Source organism: Empidonax traillii, unplaced genomic scaffold (assembly GCF_003031625.1).
Source record: "Empidonax traillii isolate 1590-97213 ecotype Southwest subspecies unplaced genomic scaffold, ASM303162v1 scaffold155:size2260171, whole genome shotgun sequence".
In the NCBI taxonomy this organism is placed as follows: domain Eukaryota; kingdom Metazoa; phylum Chordata; class Aves; order Passeriformes; family Tyrannidae; genus Empidonax; species Empidonax traillii.
Genome location: NW_020955348.1, coordinates 1,045,073 through 1,065,343, shown reverse-complemented (window position 1 = coordinate 1,065,343; position 20,271 = coordinate 1,045,073). Strand labels below are relative to the sequence as shown.

Genomic DNA, 20,271 nt, shown 5'->3' with positions numbered 1-20,271 from the left:
CCAAAAAAACAAACAAACAAACAAAAAAACACCAAACCTATAAAAGATAAAATTCTCATCTGATAAACTTATAACTTAACTTATAACTGACATGACTGTGGGATTTGGACCCTTCAATGTACATAACCTGAATCCTTTCATTAAATATGTAAAGAATGAGAATTTCGGTGCAGTTTTAAACCAGATTATTCTGGTAACAAAGTAAAATATTAAGAAAAAATTAAAACGGGAAAAAACCCCAACAACTGTACCCAAGAGCACTGCTTCTGCTGAGAGGAAAGCTTTGAACTACATGCACAAATCTCCAAAGTGTTCTCCCTCTTACATTTCACAGCAGAGGGATATCAAGACTTTGCTCCTGTTTTCAGTTGCATTGCTCTATGGAAGCTGGATTGTCTCCATATACTTCATTTGCTTTCTCTAAAGAAGAGGAAACTTGTTTGGATTTGAAAATTAAACCTTTTTGTCACCTACCAACGTCTTGAATTGTCAACAATGACCCCATTGTCTACAGAAAATGCATCAGTTGGCAAACCAGCAATATTCCAGGCTCTGATTTTTATTGGGTCACCAAGATTCTGACTCAAAGAGAAATCCTCAGAACAAGGGATATTTTTCTCCTGTAAGAGAGAGAGAAAAAAAATTTCTCTTTATTCTGTGTTTCTTTACATCTTTTACTACACACCACTTCAATCCAGTGACGATGTACATTTCCTTTTATGAGTCTGAAGTAGGTCATGTGTAAGCAAAAATCCTGGGAGGAATAAATCCATGGTTTCAATAACTAACTGCATTTCCTCACTGAATATTTACTCTGTTGATTTGCCCAGTTTTTGGTACATTCTAAATGTAGGGGTTCTGTTACATAAAGTTTTGACAATGGATTACCTTAAGAAACTCATACAGAGCTGCAAATAATCTAATTAATGTGTCTTCCATAACTCACTACAGCAATCCAGTGCTGATTTGTTACTGTTTAAAGTCACAATAAGTGACTCCAAATCACTTGATTTATGAATTATGGCATTTGTATAACTATGTTGGAACTCTCCCTCAGTAAACAGAATAAATTTAATTGACACACGAATAGGTGATGGTGGAAGTTACAGAAATTCTTTTACATTATACATAACTGCATTTTAAATGTAAATCTTTAATTTAAAAGCAAAATGCAGAAAATACTGAGATTTTACTTAAGCAGTAATCAAGCCTTACAAAGTCCATGATGTGCTCTCACTTCTGACGTGCTACTGTAAGTGTAAATGCACTGGTTTAATTAAATTCAAATCCAAAGAATACTGGATCAGCAGAATTGATCCCATTAGTCTTAATGAGGTTTACTAGGCTAACATTAAATAAATGGCAAGGTATTTTTGGAGCCTTTTGCAGCAGTCTGAAAAAAAGCAAGCACTTATTTAAATCTAAGATAACCTTCTAACCTGACACAGTTTGCTCCAGTCTTTGGTACATTCTTGTCGAAATGCAGCAGTAAAAGCTCCCAGATATGCTATTACACCAGCTGATACCAGAACATCACCTGTCAGATTATCATATTCCTCTTGAAGATCTTTTGCAGCTTTATCCCATCTATGACAAGCAGAATATACAGAAAAAAATGGTGCTGAAACCTCCACATTAATGACATTGATGTTAAAACAACTCTTAGTTGTTATTGTTCAGCTTCAAGTAGAGAATATAAAAACCTCATTTATGTATTTTATTCTCATGATGAGGAATTTCTCTACAATTCTCCCAATGTTGCTGCTCATAATTTTACATTACAAACAATTAGGAATATTTCAAGGTCCCAGGCATTCTTAAGCAGTACAGTCCTCAGACTGATATACAGCATTAAAGGTTCACAGAATGGAAATTCAAATTCTATTCCTACAGTGGTTGTTAAATCTGACATTTGAACTTTAACCCGACCTTGTTTTCTCTCCACCAAGGCCTCCAATCAACTTCTCTGCTCGTTCCAGTTTTTTGGCACACAGCTCAACCTGGAATTCTAAACGAGCCTTTTCTTCAGTCTTTTCAGTGAAGGTTTGTTCCAAAGCAGCCAAACGACCTTCAACTTCTGCAAGTTCTTCCCTCTTCTGATTCAGGAGTGCCATTGTCTCTGCCAGGGACTCCTCGGCCACTCTCAGACGCTCCTTCTTGGGTTCAATCTCCTACTCAATCACAACAAAGACACAAATGTTTGGAGTGTGGTTCTGTAACTTAATATCAAATCCAGTGCTCAGGGTGAACATGCTGAGCAAAGGGAGGATTCACAGCACTGAGGGGCTGGGATCACAAACACACCTTTGACACCCTGTGATACACTTCCATTCCCTTAATCCACTTGCACAAACCCTCTGCTGCAGAGGAAGCTTTAGCCACCACTTGTGGGTCAAATTCTGGGTTGGTCAAGTATTCAGTCCGAATTTTTTGCATGACGGCTTCCTGGGTAAGGAAAGCATTAGAGCTCAGCACAGTCTGGGGGCTCACACTTGGAAATCAAACTGTAACAGGAATTCCACAAGAGAGACCCACTGAAAGCTACTGAACACCCAGGAACTACAGCTTTGGAAGCCCTTCATTTAAAGTGCCCAAGGCTGGAAGGATATTTTGAGAAATTATCATATGTAGTGTTCCCACTCACAGAATCATAAAATATGGGAAGGGACCCACAAGGATCATTGATTCCAGCTCTTGGCTCTGCGCAGGACACCACCAAAAATCCCTCTGTGTGCCTGAGAACGTTGTCCCAGTGTCTGATGAAGTCTGGCAGCCTTGGTGCTGTATCCACTACCCTGGGGAACCTTCTGAGACGTCATATGCAAAGCTCACCCTGAGGAAGTTTGGCTCACATGCCGTGACCACACCCATTCTACAGAGATACCCCATCATGTTGTATCAATCCCTGGTGGTAACAGAAGCTGACTGGGTTGGACAAATGAGGTCTCTAATACAGTATTTCCTGATTTTTTTTTTTTTTTATCCCTATAAGAAGGTGTTTCCATGGTAAAAATCACTGAAAAAGCCTTACTGGAAGAGGGCTCTCAGAACAGCTTTTCAACTCCCTTAAGAAACCGATGTTGCCAAGCATTTTCTGGCTTGTACTCCAGTAATCCAAAATCTATGGAACACAGTAGGAAATACCTTTTCAGGCTTTAAAACACAGACACAAACAAAAAATTGCAAACCTCTTTTAATTCAAACTCATGCATATCTAATACTGATGACCTCGTGTCTCCCTGAAATAAATAACAAAGCCAAAAAGTCCACCAGACCAAACAATTCCTTCAAATCATACTTAAAGATAAAAAGTAAACAGGGTCTCTGGGAAGTGATGTATTATCTATCATCAATATGTGAGTCAAGCAAATTAAATGTGCTCTCTTGGCACATTACAAAATTTGGCAAACAGGGAATTCCGAAAGCTTTCAGTAGAGTGATGGACAGAGGCCATAAGTAGTTGCCTACTTTAATGGACCCTGGGGGATCTTGTTTATTGTTCAAGTGTTGAGAAGAACACAAATTACATTTTTACTTCCAACTGCCATTTTACCTTGCCTCCAGACCCTGAAGGGTTTGCAATTTTCTCAGGTTTCTTTCCCATGATGACACAGACAGCAGCCATGACAAGTTTGACACCAGATGGAGGATTTTTCATTGTTTTGACAACTGCTATGTCAGAAGGCTAAAATCAAAAATACATGTAGAAAATTATAACAAGTATTATGTCTTTGTCACCACTCCATAAATGAACTGAGAGAAACAAAGAGGAATTATAACACCATTACCAATGAATGTAACTGATAATAGAGGACTTTCAGAAAGGATGAGACAGTGTTAGCATAACAATTAACAACTAATTCAGCTGAAAGAGGAAACGCAGCTGATACCACTGTTGGTCATCTCAGGTTTTGGTTACTTTTCCCTCAAGTGTGTTTTTCTGCAAATAAACAGTTTTTTAAATGCTCAATATTCCGACTACATAAGAGGAAATGAGCTGAACAACAACTGTACAAGGTCTCTTCTTTGCCAAAATTGAGGAAATGTAACTTCAATTATTTTCATTTTAGTGCAATCGTTCCCAAATAAATGGAAGAGTTAAATAACACTTTCCAATGCTGAAGTTTAGATCAGCTTGCCTTCAAAGTGTCAAGAGCACCAATTGCAGCCTCCAGGACAGGTATTGCCTGTGCCAGGTCACTCTCACATTCATTTTTCAATGCCTGAGCTTCTTCAGCTTTTTCCGTAGCAATTTCTTCATCTACTTTTACAACTTTTCTTTTTTCTTCTACTTCTGCAGATTCTATTTCTATAATCTAAGGAAAAAACACATGAGGAGGATTTATGTTGTATCTTGGAGTAAGAATGTAATTTTCTTTTGGTTCTAAGGATATAAGCAAAATAATGGCAAGTTTCACAATACTGCAAACTCCTCTAAACAAGAACTGAGCTTAAAAGCCTCAACTCCTATTTTCTGAAAGTCACCTATCAGTGACGTCAGTACACACATACTTACATTAAAAGCCACAAAGTTCTATCTGTATAACTCTACCTTCATCATGTTTGCATTTTCCACTTTAGCCTCCTCCAGTTTGGGCTGCAGCTGAACTAGTTCTTGTCTCATCTCAGCAACCTATGCATATGCAAAAGAATCAGGGAGGATTCAGAAGGGTCAAGTACAATTTACAGGAATTTCTGTAAAACCTAGATCTTACCTAATGATTAATTTATTGATAGAAGGATGTAACAGCTTAAATTAAAACATTCCTGAGACTTATTTTTATCTCATACATACAACATCTGATTTTAAGAACTGTGTTCACTAACAGTCACCTGTTAACCATCTAGGAAAGGGAAGTTCTGCTCATACACTGTTTGGCAATGTATGCTTAGACATTTATGGCTTCTAGCACAAGGAAAGAAAAGGTAAAATACATTTCTTACAGTTTTACTGTAAAGACTGAGTTAAACAAAATCTGCAGTTACATGTTTGACTGACTTCCCCAGGAAAAGACCCGCATTTGACAAACATTTTCTATTTTCAGTTCCATATTTGTCCTACCTCACCTGTAACTCAGCAAAAGCTAGTTTCTCTAGTCCATTCACATATTTTTTCTTGGCTTTCATTACACTATCTCGTTTCTCAGTAAGAAGTCTCTGAAATGCAGCAATAAGCTCAAGGTACGAAGTAGGAGTAACATAATTGTGGCGTCCCAGACTTTGCAAGAACCTATTAAAAAAGATAAAAAGCTAAAAGTAACTTTGAGTTTTGATTTATTTATTTTTTTTAGTTTATTGTTGGCAAAGTTATGTGACTGTTTGTTGAATAATAGGAGGAAACAATTTCAACAATTTTATATGATGTTTTTATGCAGGCAAATAGTTCTGTTAACTTTTAACGTAGAAATGAGCGGTAATTAAACTCAGTCACCCACTATTTTATCGATTAATGGTTGTTTTTGTAAGAAATAGACTGACCTTTCAGAGAGTGCCAAAACTGAAGTATGAAAGTATTTACAGATGGGCACAACTCCCTGGCGCTCGGTCTCTGTGAGCTCAAGGGTTTCTAAGAACTTACTGGCCACACGTTCAAGGGCATCTTCAGGCCATGGCTGAGGGAGAAGCAAGGAGAAAAGAATTTTTAAAATCCAACTGTTGGCAGTCTTCATACTTAAGCATCAATTTTTACCATTAAAACACCACAATGAGGCACACTATGAGGCACACTAGTCCCAGCTGTGTCTGAAGAACAGTGAACTGATCCAAGGGTAGCTCAGCCAGCAAGGTCACCACCCATGCAGCATCTTCTGGCATCTCTGGCCTGATGTCCTAGGTCAAAGCTTCACAGTGTCATTCTATTCAATCATTTCTGTATCTGTTGTCATCCTTTGGCAGAAAATTGACATCAGCACTGGGCAGAGCTCTAGAGCTCACTGTGCTTTAGTGAGAGCGATTCTGCTCACAGGAAGGGTCATTAACTACAGGAACTCTGCAGGTTTTATTCTGCTATAAAAGACCTAAAGATAAACAGCAGGATTTGTGTTTGCTACTCATTCCTACGATGAATGATCTGCTTAACAGGCAGCAGCAATCAGGATCATTTTACAGTCACACTGAAATGGTTTCACTAACCCTTTAAAACATAGCCATTATGTAATAAAATGACAAATTGCCACCATGAAACTAAGATTATTCACTACTTCAGAAATCTGTAGGGGTAAAATCTAAGTTTATTCAGTTGCAGAAACATTGAGATTGCACATCAAAAAGCTCCCAAAATATTACAGGAAATGCCCACAGTTTTAAAATTCTGAAAAACAAGGAGCACTTCAATAAAGAAGACAAAAGAAAATCTAATGGGGCATAAAAATACAGAGTGTTAGAAAACAAAAGTAGCTCTTTGAGGAAACAATACAAACATTTTCCCCTACCTGGAACCAGTCAATGGTACAGCAGTTGATGAGGGATGGGAACTGTCTCAGGCGGTTGCGGAAGGCGTCTCCGATGGGGCTGAAGGCCACCACAATGTGGAGATTTTCCTTGCAGAAGTTCACAAAATATGCAAACAAGGCCAAGGGACTGAGTTCTTCCCCTTTGCTGTCAGTCTGAACTGCTGCACGAACACCCTTAAGGATAATGCAGAGCATAAAAAATGTTCTATCAGTTCTCATGAAGTCCATCTGAAGTGCTGTAGCAATCCTGTTAGTGACAGCATCACCGTGAAATGAAATCTTTTATTATCAATGAAACAGGCAAAATGAAATGGAAAACCAGAACAAGCAGTAAATACTCCTTGAGAACACAACTATGACCCTGACAACTCACTCTAGAAATGATCATTATCTTCTGCCTTTGAGTAGCTGAGAATAGGTCAGAATAAAACCCCCAAATCCATACCAAGATGAGTTTCAGATGGATAAGACAGGCTAAGATGAGACAGAAGTTTAAAACACATTCTGAAAAATCAAAATGCATTTTAATTATCTCCCTGAAGAAATCAAAGTCCAAAGCTTTCAATGATAAATAATAACAACTTTTTTTAGTTTTAATATTGTAAAAAAATATTCTGTAGTTACCTAAGTGGAGAGGAAGATTTAACTTTCAAACATCAAAACATATTCCATTAATTCATTTACCACAAACAGTAATCTCTCAAAACAAGAAGAAATCTGTAAATTGAAATTAAAATCTACTTCATAAAAGTATTATCCTCAATTAATTAACAATCCTTGAAGCACTGACGATAAAGCCCTAAAACTCAAATTACTCTTGCAAAGAGGCATGTATACTTTACATAATTCCACAATTAAAATAAATTACAAAAATTAGTTTAATAAAAATGAAGTGGAATTATTTTGATGGAGCAGATTTAAATGAGTAAAAACCAGCTTTGCTACAGCTGGCATGTTATGGGTAGCTACCAAGTTCTAGGTAAACCCATTAAATATGTTAATAAAAACTAATTTTTTAAAAATTTGCCTGAGTACATTGCACCTTTACTTCTGAGCTGAAATTCATGGAGCACCTCTGCCCAGCTTCTCTCTGAGAAGTGTCAAGACTATGAAATTTTGTCTAAGAGTGTCCTGCTGCCATAACCAGGAGAGTCCATTGACAAAGGCAGGCCATGTTTTCTTATAAAAATGTCTTTGCCCTTAACTGTCTAATGAAAACATTGTGATGTACATTCTTCTCCTACCCAATCACTATAGAAATAACTGTGCCCACAGGGTATTAGTGAACAATCCAAGTTCTCTACATGCACAACTTAATGGGTTTGTGAACAGAATGCCAGGGCACAACTGAAGTTATTAGTTGGCATAAACTACTCCATAAGTTTACTTATGACTGCTTGATTTATCCAAGGTCTCAAAAAGAAGTCAGAATTCAGTGCAAATATCCAAAAGCCACAATTCACACCAAATTGACAAAATAGCTGAAAAGGGAGGTGAAATCAAGAGTTTCTAAAGATACCTCTGTAATTTCTTGTTTTTCATCTGCTGCAAAAAGATTGGGTACCTCCCCAGTGTTGAGGACACTGTCAACATCTTCTAAAAAGCTTTCTTCTTTAATTTGTGCATCTGTGATTAGAAATACAGTTTTCAAGCCTTTTACACCTGCACTCTTCAGAAGTCTCTGAAAACACACGACAGTTAAAATGTTGTACATTCCGAAACATCCTTCCTCCAAACTGAGGCAAAATGTGGGCAGGTTACCAATACTCACTTTCAGATCTTCTCTCCACTCGTTTGTACCATAGGTCTTAGAAATCTCTGGCTGAAAAACCCACATCCTTGCCATGAATGCTGCCAGACGAGTCAAGGACTGCCGGCCACTCCCTCCCATTCCAACCAGCAAGGCATTGCCCCCCGGCTGCTTCAGGACACGGCTTATCCGAGACAGGTGTTCCAACATGTACCTGCATTTGATCACCAGAATGGCACAAATACATTTACATTTGTGCACCTATAAAGCTGTGAAACAAATAAAGGAGTAGCATCTCCAAAGGAAATTTCTGAGTGTGAGGTGGGGGGAAGTGGAGAGGAAGAAGAGAGAGAGTGGGTGTGCACCACAAAATAAAATAACAATTTTTCTATTATGCAAATGTCAGTACTTGGCTAAATTACTACAAATTACTAAAAGGAATAGGCAGTGGTAAGAACAGGAACACTATAAGGATAAATGCAACAAAGGAAACAAAAATCAGCAATTTTCTACTTCAAAATCACAGCAGTATTACCAGTTCTAACTTTCTTGAAGTATAACAGTTTAAAGATCTTTTTAAAGAATCCAAAGGGGAAAGTGGATTACATCAACAAACATCTCCCTTCCCTCTCCGTCTGACAGTGTTTTATAACTTATATGTGAAATAGACATTGGAACAACATCTTCAGAAAGCAGGACCTGCACATTTCTGAGAGTCCTTGTGGAAATACAAGCACAAGTTACCAGGGAATGGGCAGCAATGTCTACAGGACATCACCTGCTGAGGCCCAGGGCATGGGGGAATTCAAGCAAGCTGAGCAGCGGTTAAAAGTAGTTTCCAAAAAACTTGCAAGCATTTCAAGAACGATAAATTCTTGTTTATTTTTACTGGTTAGGAAAATAAAGGAATCAAATCCAGATGTTATTCATGAGATTGAACTCTAAGGCTACAGTCAAACATGCTGTCCTGGCTGCTGTTCAGCAAGGCCACTGGGCCATTGCTTCTACACTCAGGAACTGGCCTCTGATCAGAGGCTGCCAGCCCTTCAAACTCCCAGCCTGGCTGGATACACAGGTACTCACAAATCCAGCTTGACAAAATGACCTAGACTAAACTAAGTTGCTATTAGAAGAGTTTAAATTAATCTTAATCACATTCACAAAGTCTCTCTGCGTGTCAAGTCATGCCAGCAAATAGGAAGAGGCAGTAATCTCCAGCAATGCGGAGGAAGAAGGATTTGTGACCTCCTGATCTGTGTCAGTTGTAGCTCTGATCACAAGCTCGGGTGTCAGTAGGGGCCTGCAGAATCTGGAATTGCCCAGGATTAGTTGCAGCACCAGCTGGGTACGTGCCAAACGTGGGGCAGGGCTGGCTGTGCAACAACAGAGCAGCCAGCCAGCCATGACTATGCCCATCCTGCTCCCAGAATCCTTGGATTTGGGAAATGAAAGGCCATTTGGGAAATGCTGCAGGCAAAGCTGATATCTGTCTTCACTAGTAACAAAGGCCCAGCAGAAGTACAGCACCCCCCTGAACAATGCACAGTGTTTGTGTAACAACTAAAGAAAATATTCAAATCTCCTCCTTAGGAGAAAATTTTCTCATTATTTATTTTCAGGTAGAAAAAACAGAGGCATAAGAGAAAAATCAGTTTATTTCCATCCAAAAAGGTGTAATACCACAAACAGTTTTATGGATGCATTAAGGGGAGGAGACATACCATAACCCACAGTCCACAAAATTGAATATACTGAATAATAAACTACTGCTTAAAGCTCTTAATAATACAGATCACACCCACCTGAAAACAACAAGGTTCATCCTTGTTTTCTGGGTTTGATTATATTCATCCAGACACTGCTCCACAACATCACTGAACTCCTGAATGCTTGGAACTTCAATATAAAGTCTTTCATCTCCCTCAAGTTCTGGAACCATATAATCACCAAAACACAAACTTCTCATGTTTTCTTCTGTTACCTAAGGTAAATATTGAGCAAATTATGAAGCCAAATTTAATATTGAATTCCTCATTGGAATTTTAGAAAACAAAGGAGAATTTAGACAAATACCCCAGATATAAGAAAAAGCACTTCAAAATATTTTGACTCACAGAAAACACCCACCTCAAAATTCTTAATTTGTTCTTGGGAAACAATTGGCTCAAACAGCCACTAACAATCTCATAACCACAAGCTTCAGAGTACACCAAACTTAATCAGAGGTATATTATGAAATGGACAAAGTAATTTCCCCTATACACCAATGAAATTACAGGGGAAGAAAAAGAACAAAAAAACAGAAAAAAGGAAAACAAGGTATAAAATATAACATGATTATTCAACATTTTGAATACTAATCACAGAATGCTGTTTGCCACATGGCAACTCAGTCACAAACTAAATTTAAAGAGAGAATGTCTCCTTATCATGTAAATCAGGTCTCTGGAAGTCCATTTAAGAGTATCAAGAGAATCAAACTTTCAAGCACATTTGATCCGAAATTTCACCTGTGATTGAGAAACTTCCTAGTCCTAAATTTATAAGAAAAGCCCTTATTTTGCCACAGGTTAAATGTGATACTCACAGGCGCCTTTCCTTCCTTCAGGTGTGCAAAAACTGAGTCAAATGTTTCTTTGAAGTGTTCTTTCACAATATCTTTCACTAGATTGAACAGCCAGGCTCTATCATCATCTTCCACCAGGCGGTCATAGAAGACACGAAACACTTCATGGACAAACAGCCGAATCATGACAAGTTTGTTTTCCACGGAGTTTTTCTTAATGAGCAAACAGCCGTGGATAACTCGGGCAAAGTCCCGCAGGTTGAATGTATAGTGAGATTTGGCTGGTGTGGGCAAAAGATTCTTGATGGCTTTCTTGTACACCTTCAGATATTAACAACAGAGAACAACAAAATCAACAAAAGAGTAACAGCAACTGTGAAACTTGAGCCATTTGATCTTGCCTTTGAGGCTGCTGAGATTTTCTGTCAGAAGTATTAGCCCCCTAATGCCTTTGCATGGAGGATACTTATGGTAGGCAGCAGACTGTTCACAGTGATTCTGCTACACAATGTGCCAGCAGAGCTGGACTTTGAGATTTGTGTCTGTAATTAAATACTCCTTTTCAAAAATGTCCCAAATCACCATTCCTTTTTCATGCCCATGGTACATTGCAAATGAGATACTCACTAAAATCCGTAACATCGAACTTGACAAATCATTTAGGAATTCCATACAGCTGAGCCCAGTGGCTTTGCCTTTCACAGCATTTCTGTGACATTTTGGCACACTGGAGTCACACCCTAAAAAGCTTCATGTAGAGCCAGAGTTCTTCAGCCTGCTGTGATTAATGTAAACACTGAGAGAAGAAGGAGGAAAGTGGGGAGGGTGCTTTCTTCATTCTTGGTCTCTCTGAGGAGGAATTTTGGAAGGGTTGCAACTGATACTTTCATTTTGTCATTGCAGGTGACAGCTTCCAGTGCCTGTCAAGCCCCGAAGAGATTCCAGTCTCACCTGCATGATATTATGTGGTGCAAGTACCACAGAACCCAATTTAACACAAATTCAAAGATCCTTTTCCTAGAATCAGAAGGTTACTACAATAATAAATACTCAGACAACTTCCTCAAGGCACATGAGGTTGTATGCTAAAAAGAATAATCAACAAAATACTTCAAATCTCTGCTTCACCAACTAAATTATTATGGAGCCAAATGAACAAATGGAAGGAAATTTCCTTTATGTTATTTGCCTCTTACCTCTAAAGTGGCAGTGACAATTTGGTTCCCGACTGTGGAGAAGTCAGAAGGAAAGTTGTTGGCCCTCAGGTAAAGAGCTACCACGGTGGAGAAGATGCGGATCATCGTCTCGTCACTGAAGGAATTGATGGTGCAAACGTTGAAGTGCCGCAGGAAGCGAGGAGTGATGGGGTTCCTGCCACCCCCTGGAGGGCCCATGGCAGCCAGTAACTGGATGTCCACAAGGGTGATTTTCGAGGTGTCCTTTAAATCATACCTTCAAAATGAAATGCAGTGTGACGTTTAGATACAGATATAACACCTTTGGTACAGTTTAGATGCGCTGATGTTACAGACTGCTCTCTGCAGGCATAACAAGAGGTAAATAAAAATGTTTTAAAAATAGAGTATGGAGTAATATTACAGATATTTGTATATATTTCATATTTTTAAAAACAACCCTCTCTCCCCAAAAAAATGAAGATCAACTAGTCCTTTAACTATTTGCCAGTCAATTTCAACATATCAAATGCTGGTCTGAAAGATTATTTGTTTAAACTGGGTTACATAAAACCTGATATGAAATTTTGACATGAATATTAAAACTGTAATGTGGCAAGATAGAATATCTCTATTCAAGAGTAACAGATATCTGAGCAGTGCCTGGAATCACAAGAATAGCTGAGAAGTGCCTGAAATGATAGAATAATCCAGACTGGAAGGAACCTCCAATTTTCCAATCTAAGCAAAGCCTCAAGAGCAGGGAAGACCTTCAGCTTATTTTATTTCATGCCTATTACCAGACTTGATTTCACTGTTACTTTTAAAATAATATTTTGAGATTTGTGAAAAAAAATGTTGATGACTAATAGAATCACAGATGATAGGAAAAACCAATGTAAGGATTAAAATAAAAAACTTTATATAACTGCACATATATATATATATATATATATATGTATAGAAAACTGCCAACTCACTCTAAGAAGCAAGAAAAAGGAAAAGAACAAAAAACTGCACTGGAAAAATAAAAACAATTAAAACACAGACATAAAAAATAAAATCAAGGTGTAAATGAAAAATTTATTTAATATTAATATTAATATGTATTTAATATAATGCTGCTGAAGGTCAGCAGTAAAACATTCTAAAAAACTCAAAATTGATGATCAATTTCGTAAAACGAGAAGTCCTTAGACAGCACTATACACGTTGCTGCAACTTTAAATAATGTGTTTTTATATAAACTAAATCTACCTTAACATTTACAAATCACAACAGAAAAGTTTTGAAAATAAAATCCAAGGGAATAAATAATTATAACAGCAAATGCAGCCAAAAATGTCAATTGTATTTCAAATAATTACCAAAATCCATGGTCAGAGAACTGTCTTAAAAGCTCTATAGGAGGCTGTGCCCCATACTTCTCCAAAGCAGGCATGTTCATGTCATCTACAAAAATAATGCACTTTTTTCCCATGGGAGGGCCAAAGACTCCTTTGCGCCTCTTGTCCAGCCTGGCCATGATAATGTTCTAGAATGCAAACAGGAATATAAAAAAAAAAAAATAGATTAAATATTCACATACTTAATCTGCTTGAAACTTGACTTATCTGTTCTACAAACCTGGGTCTGGTTGGCACTGGTTCGAGCTGAGAAGTTAATGAAGAAGGGGAAGTAGAGCTCCCTTTCCAAGTTGTTCATTAACTTGTCCTTGACATACACAGACTTCCCGGTGCCTGTGGGTCCCACCAGGAGCAGTGGTCTGCACAAAGAGAGAGAGAAAGCACAGGAACTGCAGAAACCCGACACTGCAAACTAAATGCAATTAGAAGTCAAAGGTTTTACTAACTTGCCCTTCTTGTTCTAACTCAAAAAGCATTATATGCCTAAAGAAGAAACTGAAGTCTTTTAACATATCCATTAAACCCTCTCATAATTTCGGTTTGCTGCCACCATCAAGAAAATAAGAAGAGAAAGAAACATTTCTCATTTCCTCATTCTACTGGTGGTGGAGTACATGAACATACATGGGAGTTATATTTTTCCTGATAGGTCTTGCATTAGTCCAAACTTCATGAAGCTTTCAGCTTTGGAATTTAACCTGAGGTTGTTTTTTATTTCACTTTTTTATATGACCATGGCTAATATGATTGATTTTTATATGATCAATCGAGGGAAAAAAATTAAAATAGGTATTTATTTACCAAAGAAGAAAGAGGGTACAAACCCTCTCTGGGCTGTCCTAACAGCATCATCAGAATGAGAAGACTACAATGAAATAATAATAAGGTTTCATAAACATACCAAAACCAGATTTTAAGATAAATTGTATTGTTTGTAGTAAATGTCTATTTTTAAAAGGCCAAATAAACTTTGAGAGTTTGATAAAAACAACAAACTCAAGGGAAAGAATAAGAGATATTTCTACCTATGACCAATACTTCAGAAATTTGTATTGAAGTAACTCACTTTCCATGGGTAATGAAGAGCTCTAACAAATAAGTATATCGAACTGTGTCCATAGTTGGGACTATAATATCTTGAATCTTCACATTTTTATCACTGGAACTAATTTGTTCAATAAATGCATTCCAATGAACCCAACTTCCTTGGCCTTTCAGCTAGGAAGAAACACAGATGTAAAATAGATTGGTGATGTACATATGAAAGGTTTTCTCTACTACTTCACTTTGAAAAAACTAAAATAATGAATTTTAATAAATTAGTGAATGTTCAGTGTTTCAGAAGTTCATCTAGTTTGCTTTACCTCAGTAAAAGAATACTTTTAGGTGTTAAAGTACATACCTAGACTTGGGTTCCTTTCTTTTCTTAAAAATTTGGTTCGGTAAGACCAAACAAACAGTCAACCTCACACAGAAAACCACAACAAAAACCAAGAGAAGAACATATCCATTAGAAATGTCTTTATAAACAAACTTGTAACATAAGTAAACTCCCTATGTGCTTAATATCCTGCTTTGCTACTGGACAGTCCCCATTATTCCCTCTATATGAAAGCAGATTTGGGTCTGTCAGCTTTGCTTTAGCTGCAGAGTAACTATAACATGGCACTTTGACAAATATAACTGAAATGTATATCTTGTTATTTCCTAAAAAAATTGGTCAGTACCCAGGTATTTGAAAGTGAAAAAGGAATGAAAAATGCACTGTGGATTTAATCCAACAGCAACACTCTGAAACACCCAAGAAGCTTTGTAAAGTTAAAATGTGCAGCTAAGTTGTATTTTCCTTCCCTTCCTACTGCGAGGATCTATTTAGTGAACACAGAAGCCACCAGTCCTACCTCAAACACGTAGTCATAGACCAAGCCTTTCTCTTCAAAGGGACACTCCCATTTCCCCACACTTGCTGGTGCAGTATCTGCTGCAGATTTCTCAGACAAAATGTCCCTCAAGAAATTATCAAAAATTATCCTGCTGTCACCATCACAAATCCCACCAATGGACCAGACTGTGGCAAAAGCAAAGCAACCCTGCAAGGGCAAAAAGATTAACAATTGTCTAAAAAATTGGCATATTGCATGAACCTTGTACAGTTTGATTAACAAACCTAATTCTGAAAGATACTGCTAAGCAGAGGGGTGTTACAAATTGCCTTGGATAGCCTTGGTCTAAAGAGACTTACACATTTGAGTAAAGACAGAGCTACAAAGGTCTTACTCAAGGATATGTATATGGCAAAAAATAAAGGCCACTGAACTAAAACATGGTGTCTCGTTACAAAGCCTGAGAGGAGTTCTAATCACAAACTAGGATCTAGGAATTTTCTAATTCAATTTTAAAGAACTACTTTTACAATCTATTTCAGTTTTTCCTAAGAACAATCATATCAGGTCAGACAGAGGATCCAACTATTCTAACAGTCAGGAAACACTCTTCCCAAGGAAATTTTGCACAAACAGCCAAGCCAATAATTGTTACATGAACTTTTACTTCATTTAAGGGAAAGAAGACACTTTTCTTTAGTTAATTCCTTGGTTACTTAAAAAGCACATTTAACAGAAATACTACCCCAGTTAATTGGAAAACCAGTAAAATTTTGGATCATATTTGTTACTTGTAAGACTTCTGTCTAATCCGGGCACCTCCAGAGTGTGGGGAGAGAAAGCAAGTAAGTAGTGAAATTGTTTTACATGCTTCTTATTCCCAAATGAAAGTGGGTTTGATTAGTACAACTGCTTTGAAAACCAACATCTGCAGAAATAAATATACATTTCTCTACAGATTAAAAAACCAACCATGATCCAGGCACGGATGTTTTTGTTGGTGGGGTCCTCTTGCACAGCTGGACAAATCAACATTTCAAAAAGCCGTGTGAGAGCTACTACAACATTGGTGTTGCTTGTAGGTACCAGTTCCTAAGAGATTCAGAGGGCTGTGTGTTAGACTGACGTGCTCAGATAATTTATCTTTTGGAGCTAAAGCACTAAAAGAATTAGATCATTAGCTATTTCTGAACAAATATTAGAAGGCAAGGTATACACTGACTTTTACTCAAAAGATCATTTACTCTTCTCTATTCCTGAAATGTTTAGTTTGTTAACCACATCCATGTGACAGCTACAATCATACATCTTAAAGCAAAACAAACCCCAGATAAGTAATTACAGTAACACATGAGCACTGGCACACCAAGTTCCCAGGGAGCTACATATGTTTCCCCTAACACTTAAAAAAGTACTTCCATATTCAACACATCTTTAGAGAAAAAAAATATGTACATAATTCTCTTGGGAAGACTTTTTATTCAGTGTTTTAATTTCTTACTTTACTTTTGAAATTCCTATCAAGTTTCAAGTCTTAGTCAAAATTTTCATTTTAGCTTTCCAAACTGGTCCCAAGAGCTGCCTATTGATTCTAACTGTGCTTGCCAGGAGAGAGCAGTCGCTCCCCACCAAGGGGAACAGACTGGGAATGGTCAGCAGCTACTGCAGGAAAAAGCAGCAACAAATACCTTGCACTTTTTCTGACGGACTTTTAATGCCGGTGGAATCAACCAGTCAAAAAGCCCCTGCAGAAGATCTTGATGGTCCTTTGAGTTCAGAGGTTCAGGCAGTTTACTCAGCCAAGAGGTAACAAGTGGTCCCCAACCCAGCTGAGAAGGTTCCAAATAAATCATGCCACAACGACTGACAGTAGCAGGCTAAGGGAAAACAGTAAACTTGGTTTATTGTACATTGAATATACTGAACTTTGTTTTATAGTTTCATTAAATACAAACTTACTGATGCCTGGGAAAGATCCATTGTTTCAAAAATAAGAGTCATCTGAGGGGACATTTGGATGACTTCCCCACTCATCAAACAAAGCTTAAAATAAAAAAGAAATCACATGCAAGATTAGAAAAAAAATCAGTTGTAAATTACATTTCCTGTCGCAGGAGGGTTCTATATGAACATCAGAGAAACCAAGTATAACCAAAGGTAAGATCAACCACATAAAATGTTATCTCACTTGTAGCAACAGATTTGAATCAAGTTTCAGCTAAATTCTTCACTTAAAGCATTGTACTCCATAGTAACCTACTAGTAGGTTCATTACAATCCATCTTGTGTATGACAGGGTAAAGAAAAGGCACAAGGCATAAAGGAGAAAGAACATCTGCTCCTATTGTTGCTAATACTGGAGCATTCCAGCTGGAGAACCGCCGCTCCTACTAACTAAAATAAAAGTCCAGCTTGAGAAATTTGACACATTATTATCCAGAATTTACAGATAAATTGTTTTCTCTAATTTTTATATACACTTTGAGATTCCTAAGGCACATTTGCAAAAGTGTTGTAAGGTTACAACTTTGACTTCAGAAGCCATTATTTTGAAAATACAACCCTTTTTATCTTGGGATTGTCTTGAAATGTGTCTGAGTTTGTGCAGGTTTAGAAACTATGGGATTTACATTGAATATAAGTCACTGCAATTTTTGAAATTTAAATTTCAATTATGTTACAAAATTACAATATAACATTATGAAACAGGACATGAAATACATTTAATACCTTTCAGCAATGAGTTGATTCTGTGATGATGATTCCAATAAAGTAAAACAAAACAAACAAATAAAACCCCAACCAAAAAACACCCTAAAAAAAGCAGCTTACAACTTGTCACCAGCGCCACCTTGCCCTTGCTCTTTTCAAATGCCATGCACTTTAGTTTGTATTTGGGATTTTATATGTAGAAGAACATTTTCAAAATGTCACATTGTTTTATTTAGGCCTTGATTTCCACTGGCTGATACCTTTTTGTTGTCATCCAGCACCGTGTTCATGCTTTCTATCCACAGGGTGTCGATGGGGCCGTCAAAGATCACCCACTTGCGCTCTGGGGTCTCAGACAAGGCGAACTCCCTGAAGGTTGTAGCGACCACACCATCTGTCCACTGGTGGGGGTGGATGTGGGAGTGGGAAGGGAGACAAGGAACAGAGAGTTCAGGTTGAGCCTCCAGTCACAGACACCCCTGCCTTTGCTTTCCATTATCCCTCCCTTTTCATTCTCTCTTTTTCTGCAGAGAGCAGCTCACAACTTCACAGTTTCACTGGGGGTCTTGGAACATCAGCAGATTTTAAGAGTGTCTTTTTCACTTGAAAAAAAATATTGTGACAAAAAATACCAGCAATTCAATTTACTGAAACTTAGAAGTGCTTCTGTTCTGCCTTGCATCAGTTTCTCTCCAGGGTCACCCTAAGTTTTACTATTTCACATTCACTTCTCCATATTGTTCCCTCTCCAAACTCAAGTTTCACACATGAGTTCATAAATTTTTCTACACAGTTTTTGCACTACTTTGATTATACTGGTTTAGAATAGACAGAGGAATAAATACAGTTAAGTCTTGTATGATTTCCTAGCATGGATGCAACCATGTTAGGATGATTGCTCTTTTTTTATATATATATATTTAAACTTATATAACTGCACATATGCTTGCTACAGCATTTCTATGTACTAACTAAAAACAAGCCATAAAAGTATTAGTTAAAATAAAATTTACAATTGTGTTCTCATCTCTGTTTAAAATCTTGACATTATGAATTCAACAGTTTACTATCCAGAATAATGGAGGTCTGACATCTGCAGGAAACACTATTTTTTGAACATACATTACCTCATGGGATATCAGATCAAACTGCCCAAAAAGTTGACCCATAGTGATCGATTTTGGATTCATAGTTCTAAAAATTACTTTTTCTTCTTCACCATAACCACGTTTTTTCATAAGAGACAGTGTATCTGCCAGCACATGGAGAACTTTGGTCTTCCCAGAGAAAGGTTCCCCTACCAGCATGAAGCTGTTAGATGGAAAAAAACCCTGCTATTAATAAATTTATCTTCCAATTTAGACTTTTACAGATCACATGAAGGCCAACAATATTAACCATATACTTAAAGCTAATTTTCACCTAATTTTCAAAAATCAGAGCAAGTAAATTTATTTTGGATATACAAGACATCATTTCAGCAAAACCAGTTTATTTGCACATGCACTGTACACATGTTGTCCTCTAAAACTTAGATTTTATGACCACACTAGTTCAATTATTTGCTGAATGAGATTACTTTTGAGTTTCACTTCAATGTAGACAGAGTTTATAACACTGGAAGAACACAAACAGGAAAATTTTGTAGTCACCCAGCAGAGGGATGTGACTATAACAAGGTCTCACAGAGAAGATTAACTGATGAACATTACCCATCATATGGTTAATGTCATATTGTATACATTTTCTCCACACAGTCACTATTCTGTAATAAAAGCTGGGAATAAAATGGCACAGATCTGATAACTAATATTTTAATATAGACAAACTTTTACAGTCCTAGGTCCATACTGATATCAGCACCCAAAATAACTATACACGTGAGGCTACTTCTGATATCAAGAAGAGAACAATTGCCCAGACACAGAGGCACAAGAATTTTGGGACATTAAAAGTAGTATCAGAGATCAACTGTGCCAACACAAATAGGAACATTTTGCCACCCTTAAGATGTTCTTATAACTTCATATAAAAAACTGCTACAGTACAAATGATACTGCTGTGAAACAGTGATGAGAACCTTACCCATGTCTAACAATCATCATTTCATATGTCTGTATAATTTTCTGCATAAAAGTTGTTACAGGTTGGACATTATGTTGAATGCAACATTCGTTGGCACATTCCAGAAAATCCTGAAATCAAAACAGGTCATAATCTTATCATTGCTGCAATTTAAATTACTGTCTTGGACTGCAGTAGAACAGTCTATGCTTATCAGTAAGGGTTTCCAATTAATAAATAACTGAAATACTACTAGTCAGAAT

At 37.3% G+C, this 20,271-nt stretch overlaps 1 protein-coding gene across 3 annotated transcripts in view; it reads right to left on the bottom strand.

The window, feature by feature from the left end:
• Positions 1 to 20,271, bottom strand: part of DNAH12 (dynein axonemal heavy chain 12) — a 50,896-nt gene that overhangs the window by 5,781 nt on the left and 24,844 nt on the right. For all 3 annotated transcript variants that reach the window (XM_027884777.1, XM_027884779.1, XM_027884778.1), the window contains 26 exons: positions 20,030 to 20,139; positions 19,072 to 19,255; positions 18,205 to 18,345; positions 17,192 to 17,275; positions 16,921 to 17,109; positions 16,205 to 16,324; positions 15,251 to 15,439; positions 14,416 to 14,567; positions 13,570 to 13,708; positions 13,311 to 13,477; positions 11,965 to 12,220; positions 10,790 to 11,089; positions 10,005 to 10,183; positions 8,224 to 8,416; positions 7,972 to 8,133; positions 6,432 to 6,626; positions 5,479 to 5,612; positions 5,068 to 5,230; positions 4,553 to 4,633; positions 4,140 to 4,316; positions 3,554 to 3,685; positions 3,032 to 3,121; positions 2,305 to 2,445; positions 1,930 to 2,171; positions 1,440 to 1,587; positions 475 to 620 (listed from right to left, as the gene is read on the bottom strand). In XM_027884777.1, coding sequence (XP_027740578.1) covers positions 475 to 620; positions 1,440 to 1,587; positions 1,930 to 2,171; positions 2,305 to 2,445; positions 3,032 to 3,121; positions 3,554 to 3,685; positions 4,140 to 4,316; positions 4,553 to 4,633; positions 5,068 to 5,230; positions 5,479 to 5,612; positions 6,432 to 6,626; positions 7,972 to 8,133; positions 8,224 to 8,416; positions 10,005 to 10,183; positions 10,790 to 11,089; positions 11,965 to 12,220; positions 13,311 to 13,477; positions 13,570 to 13,708; positions 14,416 to 14,567; positions 15,251 to 15,439; positions 16,205 to 16,324; positions 16,921 to 17,109; positions 17,192 to 17,275; positions 18,205 to 18,345; positions 19,072 to 19,255; positions 20,030 to 20,139 — 4,214 coding nt within the window. The remainder of the gene's footprint in view (positions 1 to 474; positions 621 to 1,439; positions 1,588 to 1,929; positions 2,172 to 2,304; positions 2,446 to 3,031; positions 3,122 to 3,553; positions 3,686 to 4,139; positions 4,317 to 4,552; positions 4,634 to 5,067; positions 5,231 to 5,478; positions 5,613 to 6,431; positions 6,627 to 7,971; positions 8,134 to 8,223; positions 8,417 to 10,004; positions 10,184 to 10,789; positions 11,090 to 11,964; positions 12,221 to 13,310; positions 13,478 to 13,569; positions 13,709 to 14,415; positions 14,568 to 15,250; positions 15,440 to 16,204; positions 16,325 to 16,920; positions 17,110 to 17,191; positions 17,276 to 18,204; positions 18,346 to 19,071; positions 19,256 to 20,029; positions 20,140 to 20,271) is intronic.